The 17,911-nt window shown below is 46.0% G+C and overlaps 1 protein-coding gene across 3 annotated transcripts in view; it reads right to left on the reverse strand.

The window, feature by feature from the left end:
* The window catches only part of TBX5 (T-box 5), a 54,851-nt gene that overhangs the window by 28,999 nt on the left and 7,941 nt on the right, over positions 1-17,911 (reverse strand). For all 3 annotated transcript variants that reach the window (XM_011928700.1, XM_011928698.1, XM_011928697.1), the window contains 4 exons: positions 16,926-17,045; positions 15,991-16,138; positions 12,111-12,263; positions 2,866-2,957 (listed from right to left, as the gene is read on the reverse strand). In XM_011928700.1, coding sequence (XP_011784090.1) covers positions 2,866-2,957; positions 12,111-12,263; positions 15,991-16,138; positions 16,926-17,045 — 513 coding nt within the window. The remainder of the gene's footprint in view (positions 1-2,865; positions 2,958-12,110; positions 12,264-15,990; positions 16,139-16,925; positions 17,046-17,911) is intronic.

Raw genomic sequence — 17,911 nt, forward strand, 5'->3', positions numbered from 1 at the left:
ATGATAATAAAATTAAAACATACAAATTTAGCTGGGCACGGCAGTGCATGCCTGCAGTCCTAGGTTCTTGGGAGGTGGAAGGATCACCTGAGCCTCAGCCCAGGAGGCCGAGGTTGCAGTGAGTGAAGATCGTGCCACTGCACTCCAGCCTGGGTGACACACGGAGACTCCGTTGCAAAAAAGTAATAATAATAAAATTAAAACATACAAATTTAGCTGGGCACGGCAGTGCATGCCTGCAGTCCTAGGTTCTTGGGAGGTGGAAGGATCACCTGAGCCTGTGGATGTCAGGGCTGCAGTGAGCTGAGATCATGCCACTGCATTCGAGCCTGAGCAACAGAGTGAGATCCTATCAAAAAAAAAAAACAAAAACAAAAAAGCTTTAGGAAAGACTCCCTTGATGACTGACATCTGAGCTCTCACATACCTGCCCATGCCCACCTGTCTCTCCTTTCATGGCCGGCTGTCATCTGTCCAATCAGCTTCCCAAGTTCCGGGCCTGAGTCGGACACAGAAAAGCCTGGAGGGCAACTGGTAAAGTTTGAGTGGCTGATTTCCAGGAGGGGTCCTGGTGGGAGACATGGGCTGACCACACAGTCTGTGGCCAGGGAAAGCTTCTTGGAGGAAGGAAAAGCTACTAGGAGACCCAGTGATGGCTGGGAGATGGCCTGGTGAGAAGGAGGGGAAAGAGTTTGAAGACCAAATGTGTGTTCAAAGGGCCAAAAATGAAGGAAAGAACACAGGTTTGAAGCCTTTCCTTCAGCATGATTGACACATATTAGGGGGACACTGGTGAAGGACAAACCTAGGAGGGGTGGCCAGGCCAGATGGGAAGGGCATGGCCAAGCAGGCAAAAGAGGCCAAACCTTATACTAAGGGCAACAGGGGGCTTGGACATGTTCTCCATTGCAAAGAGACCTTGCCTGATTCGTGTTTTACAAAGATCTCTTTGGTGGCTGCCTAAAGAAAGTCCCTGGAGGAGACAAGGACTGAATTTAGGTCTCAATCAGTTAGGAGGCTGGTGGCGGCTAGCGTTAGCACCCTGGCGGAAGAGGGCTGAATTCTGAGTTATGCTAGAAGGTGTGATCAGTAGGACATGGTAACTGGTAAAGTTTGAAGGGATGATTCAAGACACCTTAAGTCTATTGTTCACCCCCTGCTCTTGACCTTGTGAAAAGGAGGGAAGCAGTGAGAGGTGATGAAACCCTTTGATTGCAAACTGGAACAGGCGATTTCCCTTCAGCTCCCACCTGCACAGCAGGAACTTGGCCTGTAGGTCTGAGAGGTGACTCTGTTTGGCAATGCCTAAGCTACCTTAATGGCAAATCACCATCAGAATGGGATAGGAACAAAAAGTTGGCACTCTGAGCCCAGGGTCATGAGTAATTGAACCTCTCTCAGCTAAAACACGGTATTTGTTGTCATCTTTTCCACTGACCCTATGACCCAATTTCAAAATGTAGATGCTTAAAACCAAAAATAAATTTTAAATAGCAAACTCAGAACTTTCCTATTTTAGCCATAAAAAGTACCTTGTGAGTCCACAATCTTGAAGGAAACCAATTTATACAAACAGGAATCCATAGGAAACCGATTTATGAAAACAGGAACATGTGCACACATGTACCACACTTCTTGTTTTCTTTAATGTTTGGAAACACGGTCATTGTCTTGTTGTTTTTTTTTTTAATATTTGGAGACAGGGTCTTGCTATGTTGTCCTGACTGCAGTGCAGTAGTGTGATCATAGCTCACTGCAGCCTCGAATTCCTGAGTTCAAGAGATCCTCCTGCCTCAGCCTTCTGAGTAGCTGGGGCTACAGGAACATGCCACCTGGGCTAGCATTATTTTTTAAAAAGCACGCAAAATTTGACCTGATAAGCCTACTATCTAAAAACAATTTTTCCATTGCATGTATTTCTAAACCTAATATTAAAACCATAGATCTAAGGTCTTTCTCCCTTTCTGTTCTTATAGGTCTCTTATCTTTCTTTGAATGAATCTATCTGTCTATCTGCCAGACTCTCCCTTTCCATGTCTTCCAGAAAGGATAAGGAAAATATCCGAAATGATCTCATTTTATTTTGAAACGCTAAACCCACCAAACAGAAAAAAGAGAAAACACACACACACATACACACCACACACACAAACCTTCTTGGTCAGAGGGATCAAGATGTATTTCTAATTCGCTTGCCATATGGCAAGTTATTTTGGAAGCACATCAAGAGGTAGAGAGAATGTTCCACAAAATTGGCAATGCTTGTACAATCCTTTCAAATCAGACCAAATTCCCACTAAGTACATTTGCTACAGCCCGTTCTATTCATCATATCAGCAACTATGACCACAGGATATGTAAAAATACCAAGCAATTTTTAGCACCAGCTTCCAATCCTCCAGTGCCCTGGACACCACATGGTATCAAGTTTGTCTGTATTTCACCCTCAGGAAATCAAGTCATTAACTTCTCTTTCATTTACCAAGAGCTGTTGCCAAAAAAAAAAAAGCATTCATCGGCTGTGACTTATGGGAAGAAAAAGGGAAAGTGTTTCCCTACAGGGAGAGAGACAGCAGAGAAAGAAGAGAAAGCTGTACCTTCCATTCCCTGGGAGAATGGAGAATGCCAAACTCTTTGTACCTTCTCTCCACTAGAAAATGTATTCTCCAGGTTGCCCAGTGGCGCCAACCACATGTGAGGGTTAGCAAAAAATGGGACAGAGGAGGCTCATTCTCCCCATTTCTCTGTGCCTGGCATTCTGTGGGCAGGAAGGCTGGTGGAGGGAGGTGCTGGGTTGCTGCTGGCTTACCTGGGTAATTTGAGGAGTATGTGTGGAGGAGAAAGTTGAGGAATTCACTTTCCTACCTTTGCATTCTTGACATTCTGTGCAGCTCCATGTCATCACTGCCCCGAAATCCTTTGGCAAAGGGATTATTCTCGATCTTTAATTGCGTGATCTGAAGGAAAGAGGGAGAGAGAGCAAGCTGGTTTTCACTTGATTGCTACAAGACCACCTCAGGACATGAGCTAATAATAAATGTCATGGAAATGCAGCCTCTGGCAACCAAAAGAAGCAAATTAAGCCAGTCACGTCAACAGGACCCACCACTTCATTCAAGTGGAGGCTTTGAAAAATGTCCTCCATTGCACTGCTTTTAAAAGGGGAAAAACACCTGGATTTGGTTTACCCATTAATTGGAGTCATACTCTACATCATTCCAGCCGGGTTCCTTTTTTTTTTTTTTCCCAATCTTGCATTTTGTGTTTTAAACACCATCTAGTCCTCAATACCCAGTACCCCCTCCCCTTTGGAAGGTGTGCATGCTGACATGATTGTTGCACATCCGGCAGCGTGGTAACCTCCATTTGGAAGGGTTGACGCCATCGTGTGTTTCTGCAGAAAACATGTCTTGATTATTGCATTCAAAAATTCTATTATGCCTCTTTTCATGTCCATTTCATAGTTTTGCAGATAGCATTTGCTAGCTCTGGTGGAAAATAGTGTCTAATGAAATAAACACCAATATGTATAATGATAACATATATAATAGCTACTGAACAGCACCAAACCTCTTTAACTTCCAAAGCAAAGAAGAGAGGGTTCTATCTTGGAAATCTGTGTTGCAACATACAAGGCATAGTTACAGAATAGGGTCTTTTTACACATTTTGGTTCCAGGCCCAGAACTTTAATTTAATCCGTCAACACATTATATTAGTGTGAATGTACAGTAGCAGACCCAGGTGACAGAATGCATCCATATGGAGTTTGCTAGAAGTATTTCCTAAACAATTGCATGTGAACTGAATTTTCATAGAGAGCATAGAGAATCATGTTATATACATGAGAGCAGCATGACTCAAACTTCAGTCATTCAGGGTTTTCTTTCACTATCATTGCCATATCTATACAGCACCTGTACGCTGGCTTAATATTTTCATTTAAGTCAAACCACTTTTAATTTACATTTATTTCACACAAATATGATGTCAGTTCTTTGTATGACAAACTAGAATCACTTGCTATTCAATAAGAAGAAAACAAACATTTGAAATTGTCTCTACTCATATCCAAAGCTTGCCTTCTCTTTGTTGCAAATGGGAATTAGACACTTCTAGAGTAGTTAACACAAACCAGTACTGAACTGAGACTCCCTCTCTAATAGAATACTAGAAAGATAATTTTAAAAACAACAACTTTCAGCCAGGCATGGTGGCTCATGCTTGTAATCCCAGCACTTTGGGAAGCCACGGTGGGTGGATAACTTGAGGTCAGAAGTTCAAGACCAGCCTGGCCAACATGGTGAAACCCCATCTCTACAAAAAATACAAACAAACAAACAAATAAATAGCTAGGCATGGTGGCAGACTCCTGTAATCCCAACTACTTCAGAGGCTAAGGCAGGTGAATCACTTGAACCCAGGAGGCAGAGGTTGCAGTGAGCCGAGATCACACCACTGTACTCCAGCTTGGGCAACAGAGCAAAACGCCATTTCAAAAAAAAAAAAAAAGAAAAGAAAAAGAAAAAGAAAGAAAGAAAAGAAAAGAAAAAAAGAAAGAAAGAAAGTTTCTGTGTGATTTCATCATATTCAAGTATCCCTAAAAATCATCTAGAGTCTATCCCAGTAGTATAGTTACAGATGTAAGAAAGTATGCTTGATAAATGAAGGTACCCTCTAATTTCTTCATTTGAAGAGAGGAGGAATTCTTGTCTGTTCTGCTTTCTGGAAGAGATGACCTACAAGGTTTACCTCTAACCCCAAGACTCTATATTGAAAGTAAAATTATTGTATGTATGTGTACCCATGTGTATTCACCATAAACACAAACATACACTTAATATTTTAAGATATATGATTCCAACTATACAACATTCTAGAAAAGGCAAAACTGTGGAGTCAGTTAAAAGGTCAGTGGTTGCCACAGGTTGGAAAGAGGGAAGGATGAACAGGCAGAGCCCAGAGGATTTTTAGGGTTGTGAAACTACTCCCTATGATACTATAAAGGAGGATACACGTCATTACGCATTTGTCCAAACCCATGGAAGGTACAACATCAAGAGTGGGCTCTAATGTGAACTATGCACTCTGGGTGATGATGATGTGTCAATGTAGGCTCATCAACTGCAACGAATGTTCCACTCTGATGCAGGATGTCCATGGTGGGGGAGGCCGTGCATGTGGTGGGGAGAAGCTATAGGGGGAATCTTGGTATGTTCTGCACAACTTTGCTGTGAACCCGAAACTGCTCTAAAAAATGAAGCCTTTTTGTTTTGTTTTGTTTTGTTTGGATATGGGGCCTCAATCTAACACCCAGGCTGGAGTGCTGTAGTGCACACATAGCTCACTGCAGCCTCAAACTCCTGGGCTCATGCAATCTTCCTGCCTCAGTATCCCAAGCAGCTGGGACCACAGGCATGCACCACCATGCTGGGCTAAATTTTTTTTATTTTTATTTTTAGTTTCAGTTGAGATGAGGTTTTGCCATGTTGTACAGGCTGGTCTGGAACTCCTGAGCTCAAGCAATCCTCCTGCCTCGGCCTCCCAAAGTACAGGGATTACAGGCCAAGCCACTGTGCCCACCAGGTTTTCTTTGTTTTTTTGTTTGTTTGTTTTTTGCTTGTTTTTGTTTTTGTTTTTTTTAAATGGAGTCTCACTCTGTCACTCAGGCTGGAGTACAGTGGCACAATCTTGGCTCACTGTGACCTCCGCCTCCTGGATTCAAGCGATTCTCGTGTCTCAGCCTCCCAAGTAGTTGGGATTACGTGTGCCTGCCACCATGCCTGACTAATTTTGTATTTTTAGTAGAGAAGGGGTTTCACCATGTTGACCAGGCTGGTCTCAAACTCCTGATCTCAGGTGATCTGCCTGCCTCGGCCTCCCAAACTGTTGGGATTACAGACATGAGCTACCATGCCCAGCTGAGCCAAGTATGTATGTATGTATGTATGTATTTATTTATTTATTTATTTTGAGACAGGGTCTCACTCTGTTACCCAGACTGGAGTGCAGTGGAGTGATCATAGCTCACTACAGCATTGACCTCCCAAGCTCTAGTGATCCTCCCACTTTGGCCTTCCAAAGTGCTGAGATTATAGGCATGAGCTGCTATGGCTACCCTAAAGTCTATTTTAAAATATTTTTAAAGTATCCATGTATGTGTGTGTGTGTGTGTGTGTACACATTCTCCCTCCCTCAACCTTTTTTTTTTAATTTGGGTTTTCAGAAAGACAGAGTCTCACTATGTTGCCCAGGCTGGTCTTGAACTCCTGGGCTCAAGCAATCCTCTAGCCTTGACCTCCCAAATTGTTAGGATTACAGGTGTGAGCCACCATGCCCAGCCCATTTTTGTTTGACTGTGTCTATTCCTTTAGCTTTCAGATTATTTATTTATTTATTCTTTATTTTTTGAAACAGAGTCTCACTCTGTTGCCCAGGCTGGAGTGCAGTGGCGCAATCTCGGCTCACTGCAACCTCCGCCTCCTGGGTTCAAGCAATTCTCCTGCCTCAGCCTCCCCAGTAGCTGAGATTACAGGTATCTGCCACCACACCAGGCTAATTTTTGTATTTTAGTACAGACAGGGTTTCACCATGTTGGCCAGGCTGCTCTTGAACTCCTGGCCTCAAATGAGCCACCCACCTTGGCCTGCCAAAGTGCTGGGATTACAGGCGTGAGCAGATTGGCCTCAGATTTTTTCTTGACTCTTCTGGATGAGTAGAAAAATCTATAAAATCCTTTTGGAAAGTCATCTTAAGATGTGTACTCCTGCATTCACTTGTATTTTAAGAGTCTAAACACCCACTTTGGCCTTCCAAAGTGCTGAGATTATAGGCATGAGCTGCTATGGCTACCCTAAAGTCTATTTTAAAATATTTTTAAAGTATCCATGTATGTGTGTGTGTGTGTGTGTGTGTGTGTGTGTGTGTGTGTGTGTGTGTACACATTCTCCCTCCCTCAACCTTTTTTTTTTAATTTGGGTTTTCAGAAAGACAGAGTCTCACTATGTTGCCCAGGCTGGTCTTGAACTCCTGGGCTCAAGCAATCCTCTAGCCTTGGCCTCCCAAATTGTTAGGACTTTTCTTTCTCACGCAGGCTTTATCACAATGAAATTTCACCCAGTTGACCATAAATCATCTTTTAATGGACTTGCAACAAGTTAAGGAGAAATAGGTCATTTAAAAGTGGATGAAGAACATCTTTTCCTCCCACCCCCCACCCCGCCCCACCCCAGTCTCAGAGGTAAATGTCAAAGATGGTGAGGCTGTGACACCAGCATTTAGCGAGGATCTGAGCATCAGAATTAGTGCTCAGTCCATGATGTCCACCGAGAACTCAGAACAAAAAATTGCCCCAAGGAAAGAAGAAAAGGGGGAATGTTATGTTATCAGCAAAAACCTTTTGCTCAAATCCATTCCTTACACCTCAAACAGATTGGCTATTCCTAATCTTGTGCTTACCATCATAGCTTGCAAAAATATGATTGCACAGGACAAGCACATTTCTTATATATTCACTTAGGTATGTTGATCTTTACGTGTAACTTCTTTTGTAAACTGATTATAGATGCCTATATGACCTAAGAATTACCCTTGAGAAATGTCAACATACAACATACATTATCTGCAGGTCAAAATATCTGTCCATTCACATACTATAGCCATGTTTATTAAATTCCCTTCCTAATATGCTGTGTGTTAGATCGTGGACACACAAACTGATACACCTGGATTTCCCAGTTCCACCAAAAGACTTCAGTAAAACTTTCTTCTATTCACCATGCAAATGTACTCCCTTCAAAATCAACATAAAACCGGATATCCGGGAGAGATTTGGGAGTGGGGGAAAAACAAACATAAATACCAGCTCCAACTGAGACAGAGGTTGTAAAAATTAATGAGAATAATTGTTGTGAATTCTTGCTTTTGAAAAAAATTTTTTAAAACCCTCACGAGGACCAAAAATCTTAATTATGTCTCTCTATTAAGGGTTCATTTCCTGGTCCCGACCAGAAAGCTCATACCTCATAAATATAGACTCCTTACGCAATGATTTAAGCAGGAGGAAAATGCCTTTTAATGGCAAAGCTAAGTTAATATCTGGGGATAGACATTGCTTGCATACACAGCCATTGTTGCAAGAACAGGGAAATGAAATGCCCACGTGACCTTTTTTAACACCTAAATATTTCTAGGGATTGCTCTGGGAGCTGCTGACAACTGCAGTGAAAACTTTACAAAAACTTGTTTCACAGAATGAACGTCGCTGGGGAAGATTTGAGTTTTTAAATATCTTTTTCAAGCTGTCAACCACCTGGGGAAATAAGTCCCAAATCCAGTCCGAGATCACAGCTGGGCTAAGGAAATGTGTCTCGTCATTAGGGGCCCTGTGGTATATGGGTATGTGATTGTAGCCTAAGAAATGAACCCTGTAGCATACCTATCTCCACCTGGTACCTACATCCAAGTAGAGAAAGATCATTCTGAAGGCAATGGGCCCTTTGACCGTAAAAACGGTGGCCCTTAGTTTTCCAAATTGTCTTGGCAATTTAATCACATGCATTGCTTTTCTTTCCCTGCTCATTTATCCAAGGCAAAACGCTAGACAAATAGTCCTTGAATTGATGACATGATCAGGGAATGAGCCAACTAAACCACAAAGACTAATATTTGCAGTTGTTTTTCAACCACAGGAATAAGAACTTATTTAAATTCCCAGTCTTTCAGATTCTAAACTAGCCAGGAAGTTAGAATGAGTAAGCAAAGAGTTTTCTGAAGTCTGTGTTTCGGATGGAATCGCCCTGTTAATAAACTGATCAGCTAAGCAGTCAATCAAGGGTCTCATCAATCATTACTAATGCTCTGCGCTAGCTCTCTGCCAGATCCCGCATGACACTCTTGCCGGGAATTATCTCATTGAATCCTCACAACAACCCTATGAGGTGAGTTCTCTTATTATCCCCATTTTACAGGTGGGGAAATGGAGTTAAATCATTTGCCCAAAGTCAAAAAGATTTGAACCAAAGCAGTCAGCCTCCACAGTCATCCACCTTAACCCTATGCGATGGTGAGCTCAGCTGGCTTCTACCCATGAAGTCAGAAGTCTCAACACCCGGTCCAGGTGGAACAATAAAGTAGCAAGACTGAGTCCACAAATCACAGGCAACCCTGGCCCGCTTATTTAAATCACACATCATATATCCATGTGGGAAATGTTTGCAGGGGCCCTGCACTTGACTGGGAAAGTGCACAGTTTTGGATTTGCTCCTGAAAAAGAAAATTGGTGTCTTTGGTGCTCTAAAGTAAGAAGTGGGGGAGGGAAACAGAAAGTTGTCTTCCATGAAATTTCTCTCCCGGATGTCAAGGAATCTGTCAGGCTGGCTAAACAGACCTTTATGCACAGCTCAATTGGGCTCCCTGACTCAATCAATACAGAAAAGAAAAGCAATTATTGTATGTGAACCCTTAGTGTGGCCATCAAATACACATATATCCAAATGCATATTTGAAGACACACATTCTTAGACACATGATTCCCTACATTGTGCTAAAAAAAAAATAATTCACACATACACACCCCATTGGGCAGGCAGGCATTCATGCACATCAATCACTAAATATGTGCATTGGGAAGATATTTTTTAAATAGAAATGTAAAGGGTGTTGGGCCTATTCACAAATGGTTGCAGTGACAGTTTCACAGGTATACATATATATACACAAGAAGCTTATCTAATTGTCTATTTCAAATATGGCAGTTTATTGAATGACAATTATGCCTCAATAAGGCTGTCAACAGAGAGAAGGAGAGAGGGAGCGAGCTTTCCCACATTTATCCACACCTGATGAGTCTTAAGACCATAAGCATAAGCACACAGAATTTAGGGTGTTTCTTCCAAAGGACCTGAGCACTCAGATGGCTTTTTAAGCAGGTCATTTTTATATGTCTACCCCTTCCTGTCCTCCTGTATGAACCTGAGCTTTCTTGGGGTAGACGGGGGAAAGATACGACATGTTTTTGGAACCCTGTCTGGTCTGAGAGCATGTAAGTATATACATATATAGGAAGAATTGAGTTTCCTTATTGCCATTTTTTTTTTCCTGGGACCATCACCACAAAGCTAAACACAGGCTTACAGCAACCATTGAGGGAAACAGGTTTCAAGCAGCCAGACTCAAATTGGCCTGAAATAGTTTTACATCTTTCAGGGCATTTGACCCTCAGTTTTGCTCTTGCTGGTTCAACAAGTGGAAGGATGCTCAGAAAAATCCTCCTACCATTTAAAAAGGAATGGTGTGTTGAGGGGAATGAGTTTTCCTTGCAAGGGCAGGAAACTCTTGACCTGGGTTCCCAGAGAGGCCTTGTGGCCTGGAAAGGACTGTCTCTCACAGCTTGGCCTGTTCACAGACAATCTGGATTTGGACATTACCCACAGCATTTTGGAACAGTCCCGGCCTCAGCTGGGGCATTCTCTACCAAGCCAGCCTGCACTGGAATGAACTTCGAGGGGTGACGGGAGGATTTGGGGTGCTAAGCCTACCTCTCACCCTTCTCTGGCCTCTCCTGTCCGGTTCTCAGCTCCTGCAGTTCCCCCTCCACTCCAGCCTTGCTGGTGGGGACAGGAGCTATGAAGGAGGCGTTGGAGGGGGGTGGCGTGCACCATCCCCAAATCCATCTAGGTGACCTGCCCTCACAGATCCCATATGGACCCCCCTCCCACCTTGCCCTCCCACAGCCTTCTAAGCCCAAATCACTGCTTAATACTCCTAACAGTCTACAGCCCCATGAGGGCAGGTGCCCCTCCCCCAGCACCTATTGTTTGCCTGTCCAGATTCTAGATATTTTCATAACAAGGCTTAGGAAACATTAAATCCCTCCTGCCACCCGCAATAAAACGAATCCACAAGCACTTGGGTATCTAAGGAACAGAGGTGAATCCTGACAAGTCGAGACAAGCTTTCTCCTAAGGAAAAAGAGAAGATCCTCCCCCTACGCTCCAACCTGCCGCTATAGGCAGCCTGCTCCAAATTTGTTGTCAAGCTTTGAAATGCCGAAACCAGTGCCTGGATTTTGAACCTCATGGGGTCTGACTTTCACACAATCCATCCGGCAGCATCCTGCCCCGACACCAAACTGCAGCCACCTTCTCCCAAGCAATTCAGGTGTGCCTCCCCTCACCAAGCTGTGGTTCTGCAGGCTCTTGTCTAAGTCCTGGGAGTGTTATCCCAAGCTGCTGGCGGTGCAGGTTGCTCTGTTTTCATTTTAACAAGGCAAACCTTGCTCAAGAATGTGGTCTGGAGTCAGTGATTTCTGAAACAATTAGGCAAGCATCAGGAAAGTCCAATCCTAAGGATCCCGGCAACTGTGCCACCTGCACTGTTGCCAGTTGAGTGGCAAAGTTGGGTGCAGTGGCTCATGCCTGTAATATCAACACTTTGGAAGACCAATGTGGGAGGATCGCTTGAGACCAGGAGTTCAAGACCAGTCCTGGCAACATAGCGAGACCCTGTCTTTACAAAAAACAAAAGTTAAAAATTGGCTGGTCATAATGATGGTGTGTGCCTATAGTCTCAGTTACTCTGAAGGCTGAGCAGGAGGATCTCTTGAGCCTGGGAAGTCAAGGCTGCAGTGAGCCAAAATTGTGCCACTGCACTCCAGTCTGGGTGACAGAGTGAGACCTTGTCTTGGAGGGAAAAAAATTAAAAAGGCGGAGAGGAGAAAACTGACCCCAGCAGAAATGATGGCTCCAGAAACGAAACGGCAGCTCCAGAGCCATGCAATAAGCAACCTTTCTTCCCACTAGGCATTTCATAAGGTCAGTGGGATGCCTTCTTGTGGCATTTGAGTGTGTGGCCCATCTATGGTTTGACAAGTTTGTTTCTAACAGGTGTGGGTGCATATGTGTGGTTGTGACTGTCATGCCAAGACCGTGGATATACTAAAAACAGCTGAAACTCTTAGGCTGCAGCTTTGTCCCCACCCCAGCATCCTGGGGTCGAAGTTGGTGACTGCTGCCATTCAGAGGAGCAAAGTTCCAGCAGGAAACCCTTGCAGATTCATGCAAAAGAAAGAGCAGACAGCCCCCGGCACCCGTTCCTGGGCTTCGGGCTTACCTTGTGGTTCTGGTAGGAAGTCACTGCTATAAACGCTGTCTCAGGAAAGACGTGAGTGCAGAATGCTGTATTTTTTGAGCCAAATCCATTATTTTCATCCGCTTTCACGATGTGTAATCTGGGCTGGTATTTGTGCATGGAATTTAGAATAATCTAAAAATAATAAAGAAAATGAGATTGTAAGAAAATCAAAACTCCCTTTGTCTCCAGATAAAACCCTGCTCCCCACCCTTTAAATTTGCCTTGTTATATCGGCTCTCGAAAAATAGATATTTTTCTTCTGTTTTGAAAAGGGGCCAGGGATTTCATTAAAAAGAAACATTTCAAAAATAACAATTTCCAACTGAAAAAGCCAGGGTAATATTCCAGGAATCTACCCAAGGCACACAGAGCAGTAAATCAGAATTCTTAATAAAGTTTGCTTAATAAATTAACTCCCTGCATAGGGCACTTCCCACCCCCAACGTGAGCTGAGCAAGTCTGGATCGAGGAATCCACGTCTGGAGAGAAGCCTGAAAGGCACTTTTGGATTGAAGGGTGGTGTGGGGGCATGGGGACAAACAAACAACAAACATGGAAATAACCCCCACTCCCCAAATCTCTAAGGGATGCAAGAGAAGATACCAAGTGTTTGGAAAACTGAAATTTATAAAACAAAAAAGTCACCAGTTCGGGGCACAGCCTTTTTCTCAGGCTTAAGGTGAGTGATCAGACCTCAAATCCAAGGCCTTTGTTTGGAGAACAAGCAAAGTAGAGTTAGTGAAAAGAGAAGATATTTGGGGGGGGCACAGGTGATCTGCCCTCCAAGGACGTCAGCTCATAAGGTGTAGGGAGGAAGCACCCCCAACACCCCTCAAAGAAGGGGCTGGTTGCCCTGAAAACTCCCTTTCTCCAGCTTTATCACGTTTCAGGATCCATAACCAGAATTATCTCCACTCTTGACCCCAAAAAGAACAGCTACATCTGCTTTTTCAGGAATATTCTCTTTCTACTTCCTATGTTCCCCATATTTAGGGGTGCTCCCAGGGACAAGAGGGGTCCTAACTGCTGTAGTTGTGCTGTTATTTTTACAACTACCATTATCATTAGGAAGAGGAGGAGGAGGAGGACTTCCAGGCTGCATGTTCTTGCTGAAGCCAGGGCTAGTCACAGATGAGCATCCTCACCAATAAAACTGGGTTTGTTGTTCTGATCAACTGGGTTTTGATGCTCCCTGGAGGCTCTTAACGCTAATATTTACCAAAACGCTCTGATACATCCCCACCCAACGTGCGAATTGCTGCGTTTAACAGCCTGAAAATCTAGCCTGTTTTTTCCCCGGGAGCTGCAGAGGTTGTCTCGGTGACTTTGATTATTTGCATTGATGACCCTGGGGCAGGATTCTTGGACCAACCCCGGAGCCCGGCCCCAAGCGGGTGGAGGTAGTTGGGGGAGGGGAGCCGCGGCCCGGGCGGGGGAGGGACGAGGAACTCTCAGGCCCCGCGGCTGCCCGACCCCGGGCCGCGCGGCTCTAATCTCCGGCCGCCGTGGTCCGGCCGCCTCCCCGGCCGATAGCGACGCCGACCGGGGCGGCGTGGCGACAGAGAGACGCAGCAGGGCCCCGCTGGCCGCCACAGTCCCCGGCCGGCGGGGCCATCGGCCCGGCTTAGCCAAATTGCTTTGACGGCTGGGGACAGTGTGGAGACAGCAGCGCGAGGGCGATCTAATGGCTCCTAATTTCATTAGGGCGGCTCTGAATTAAAAGTCCGGAGTTTGGGGTGGGAATGCCTGGCTTCTAGGCAGTTCTGAGCAGCTCCGAGTCCCTCTCCTCAGCCGGGAAGGTCCTGAAGCTGGCAGGGATGCCAGGAATTTGGTGGTGGGGTTGTGCACCTTCCGCAGGCATCCGCCCCAGAGAGACCTCAAAGGCACTCCAGAGGAGCAGAGAAAAAGCTAGGAGCTGAAATGAGTGGGAACCGTCCCACTTCCCAGCGTCAAGGACCACGCAGGACCCCACCCAAGGGTCCCATCCTCCAGAAGGAGCCAGCCCAGAGATGCAAGTGGAACCTTTAGAAATGACGCCGGTTTTCCCTAGTGCTGGTAAGGTATCCGCTGGGGACTGGCAGATACACAGTCAGAGCGAGTCAGCCAACGCCCACGCAAGCTGAATTTATAGAGCACCTCCTGGGAAGTCCAGCAAGAAGAACTCGTGGGCAAAACACCAGGGTTTAACAGAGCGCCTCTGCATTTGCCGGAAAATGCCTTCCGTGCTCTCCCAGCAGGCTCCACAGAAAGGGAATGTTCTTTCTCCTCTCCACCCACGTGCTGAGAGCTGCATTTACCCCTCAGTGGGGACCCCTGGGATCCTCTTCCCATTCCAGATCCTGGGGACTTCAGTGCTTCATCCCCAAGGCCTCAAAGGAGCAGATTTCTCGTTCGGACCTTCATAAACCATCCTCCCCGCCCTCTTGACCAAATTCATTCCCTCCCAGCCCCCTCCTTTCCCTGAAATTGGCGACCATGGGCCTATCTGTTGCTCCTCTTTGAAGCTACAACCTTACAGGACAGGGAACCCCTTTTGTAATTAGAGAGACCTAGCCACAAATCTCTGCTCCCAAATATAGGCTGTAGGACCTTGGCAAGTCACCCCCCCCACCCCGTCCCCTGGACTCTTCCTGTACAAAAGTTATGCCTCTCTGTCCTCCCCCTAGGCTGCAGTGAGAATCAAATGCCCTAAGATGAATGTACACACTTGTATGGCAGAATCATCCAGCTAAAAGTTCTAAACGTGAATTCAGAATGCATGTTCTGGTCTAGTTATTAATTATCTCCAACGATGAGATCTGGGGACATTTTTTCAAAAATCAGCATTTTGTGTTTTGTTTTTCTTTGGGAAGAGGGGTGATGACCCTACTAAGAATCCACAAAACCTACACATTCTTTTGGGTGGTGGGCAGGCTGCACATTCAATACCCTGCATTCAGTTTCAGGAAATTCACCAGTCCCCTCTCTTGGGTCCAATCCAGACTCCAAGTTTAGGACCCCGGTTTAGGTTCGCCTGCTCTGGGCACAGTGTGGAAAGGGAGAAAGCTGGATGTTGAAAAAAACAGATCTCCCCAGGAGTATCAAGCTAAAAAGTGGCATTGGCACCATAGTTCACCTCTTATGAGTTCATTTCCTATCTGGAAAAGAGGGGGCAGGTGAGCTGGGCTCTCCCTCTCCCCTGGAACATCCCAAAATTAAGGCAGGATTGGGAAGTGGGGAGCGAAGGTATATGGCTTTCATTGTGGTCCAGCCTCTGTGCAGTCTATACCGGGTATCCACTGGGCTAGAGGGTCCATATTTTCTGCAAGACTGAAACACAGCCCTCCACTCCTAACCACAGATCGAATTCACAGACTCTCCAGGCCTGGAATGAGCAGCTTTAGTCATTCCTCCATCTCTAGGCAAAGGCAGAGGGGTTGGGCCCTAGCCGCAAGGATGCAGTCCCAGACCAGGTGAGCTGGGGGCCATATCTCCAGCCGCCAAGGAGCTACAGACCCAGACTTGGGGAGTGTGGATCACAGGGAGGACTGCAGAGGGGCAGATATCTGCGTAGGAGAGTGGTGGAGACAGAGGATGAAGTAGTAGGAAGAAAAACAAAGTAAAGGGAAAGCGAGTGAGGAGGTGAAAGAAGTGAACAGAAATGAATGAGAGAAGAAATGAGACAGAGGGGAGGAAAAGGAAGAGGAAGGAAGTCCAGATCAAGAAGGTAGAGGCAGAAAGCGACGGAAGTGGGGGAAAACGGAGGAAGGAAAAGGAGAAGTGTGGGCACACAGAGTCAAAAAGAGAGAGAAACCCAGTGAGAAGAAGGGAGAGAGGACAAGAGGGAGACAAAGCGTGGAATCCAGGCCACAGTACTCACATGCCCAAATGGGTCCAGGTGGTTGTTGGTGAGCTTGAGTTTCTGGAAGGAGACGAGCTGCCTCATCCAATGCGCCCCGGTGGCGGGAGAGTCCGGGTGCACGTAGAGGCGGCCAGGCATGGCGGGCTCAGCTTTGCCGGTCACAGACCTAGATGAAGGAAAGGTGTGATTACAGGCCTGGCTCAGAGTCTGGAGGTAGCGCGCTGCACCGAAGCGTGCTTCAGTTCACGCACCAGGTGAAGGTTCTTGAGTAGTAGCTGGAAATAATCTGGAGGCCCTCCCATCTCCCTTAGGTATCTGCAATCCCAGGTGCCCCAGCATACTTGGTGCCTGGGTCCAGGCAAGCCCCTGGCCCAGCCTTTTCTTCTTACAGCCTCTCGCATCCCACAAACAAGTGGCGGGTTCTGGAGGTCTGGACGTGCAAAAAGCCTTGAAAATTCCTTGAGGGCTTTCAAAGGGGACTTCATCGTCAGGCCCCTGCACTGCTGGCAGCCATGGGAACAATTCTACCCAAGAAATGAGCCTCTCCTGTCTTAACTGTTTAACTTGAATACCACGAGCTGATTTTGCAATTTCATAAAAATGCATGTTCAAAGCAGGTAACTCATAAAAAATAACTGTAAATGGTTTTATGCCCCAGAAATACCTCCAGCACTTGGTAACAATACCCTTTGTAAAAATCCACAACCTATGGGTGCAGCGATAGACACAGGCACCTCACTTCCTCTGAGCCTCCGTTTTCTCATCTGGAAAACCGGAGCTAATGGTTGCAGTTTCTTCGTCTGAGAATGGTTAGTAAAAAGCAATGGGATAGGCGGACAGACGCCTTTAGCACACAGTAGGAACAACAACAACAAAATGTTCACTGATTCAACTTCTCGGGAGAAGATTCCACTTTTCTCTCTCCCCGCTCCACCTGCCAACCCAGTGCCTACCATTTATTATCTGCGAATTTGTATCTGTGATCGTCGGCAGGTACAATGTCCATGAGAAGAATGTACTTCGTTTTGGGATTAAGGCCCGTCACCTTCACTTTGTAACTGGGAAACATCCGCCTAAGAGAGAGGGACGGAGGGAGAGAGGGGGGCGGGAATTAATGCCAATATTTGAAGGCAGCCTCCATCCATTTTAATGGAAAAAGCGATTCCTGGAGAAACGTGGAAGCAGAAAATAGCCCCGTTCCGCTCACCGCAAGATCCATCCCGGGTTTCCCTTGAAGTTATAAGGAGGAGAAAGGCGAAGGGAGGAGAAAACAGCAGGCGGGCAACTGTAGGTATCCTAACAGGAAAACAAACCAGGACGCATGCGCCTTTAGAGAACGGGTATTGAAGATGCTTCAAAGGGACCTCCATTTCAGCTCTTGCTAACTGCCCTTTTCAGAGCCAGACACCTACTATTAATATTTGTGGGGAGAGGAGGCTTATTAGGTACAAAGCTAGGCGCCGATCCTAGAGGATCTGTCTAGCCAGGTGCTTCCGCTGACCCTCGCGGAGCTAAGGGGTCACGTGTACGCAAGGTGTGTGCGCCCCAGAGACACACAAGCGTGGGTGCGCACAGGCCTCCCGACCTGGCTTTGGTCCTCTGCCCCTGGAGGAGGGGGTAAGCCGTAGTTCCCAGTATAGCTCGGTTAATGACCTCTGATACTGGTCTCTAGCAGTTTATTCCTGAATGCCCCCACAATTTCTCCAAGGCGCCTGACACTCTTCTTTGGAAAGTCGAAATTTCTGGGCCTTCAGCAAACAAATTCCAGACCCTTCCAGATTTGGTTTCAGAAAAAGCTGAGGCCTGAACTAAGATTGAGTCGTTAGCAGCCGATGGCCCGGAACTGTGCCGTCTCTGCTACCTTTCTGCCCCCTGGCGCACTCCAAATTTCCCTCCACCTTCTAAGGAGCATGCCCCAGAAAGCAAAGATTCTCAAGGT

The sequence above is a fragment of the Colobus angolensis genome, unplaced genomic scaffold (genome assembly GCF_000951035.1).
Source record: "Colobus angolensis palliatus isolate OR3802 unplaced genomic scaffold, Cang.pa_1.0 Scaffold79, whole genome shotgun sequence".
Lineage (NCBI taxonomy): Eukaryota > Metazoa > Chordata > Mammalia > Primates > Cercopithecidae > Colobus > Colobus angolensis.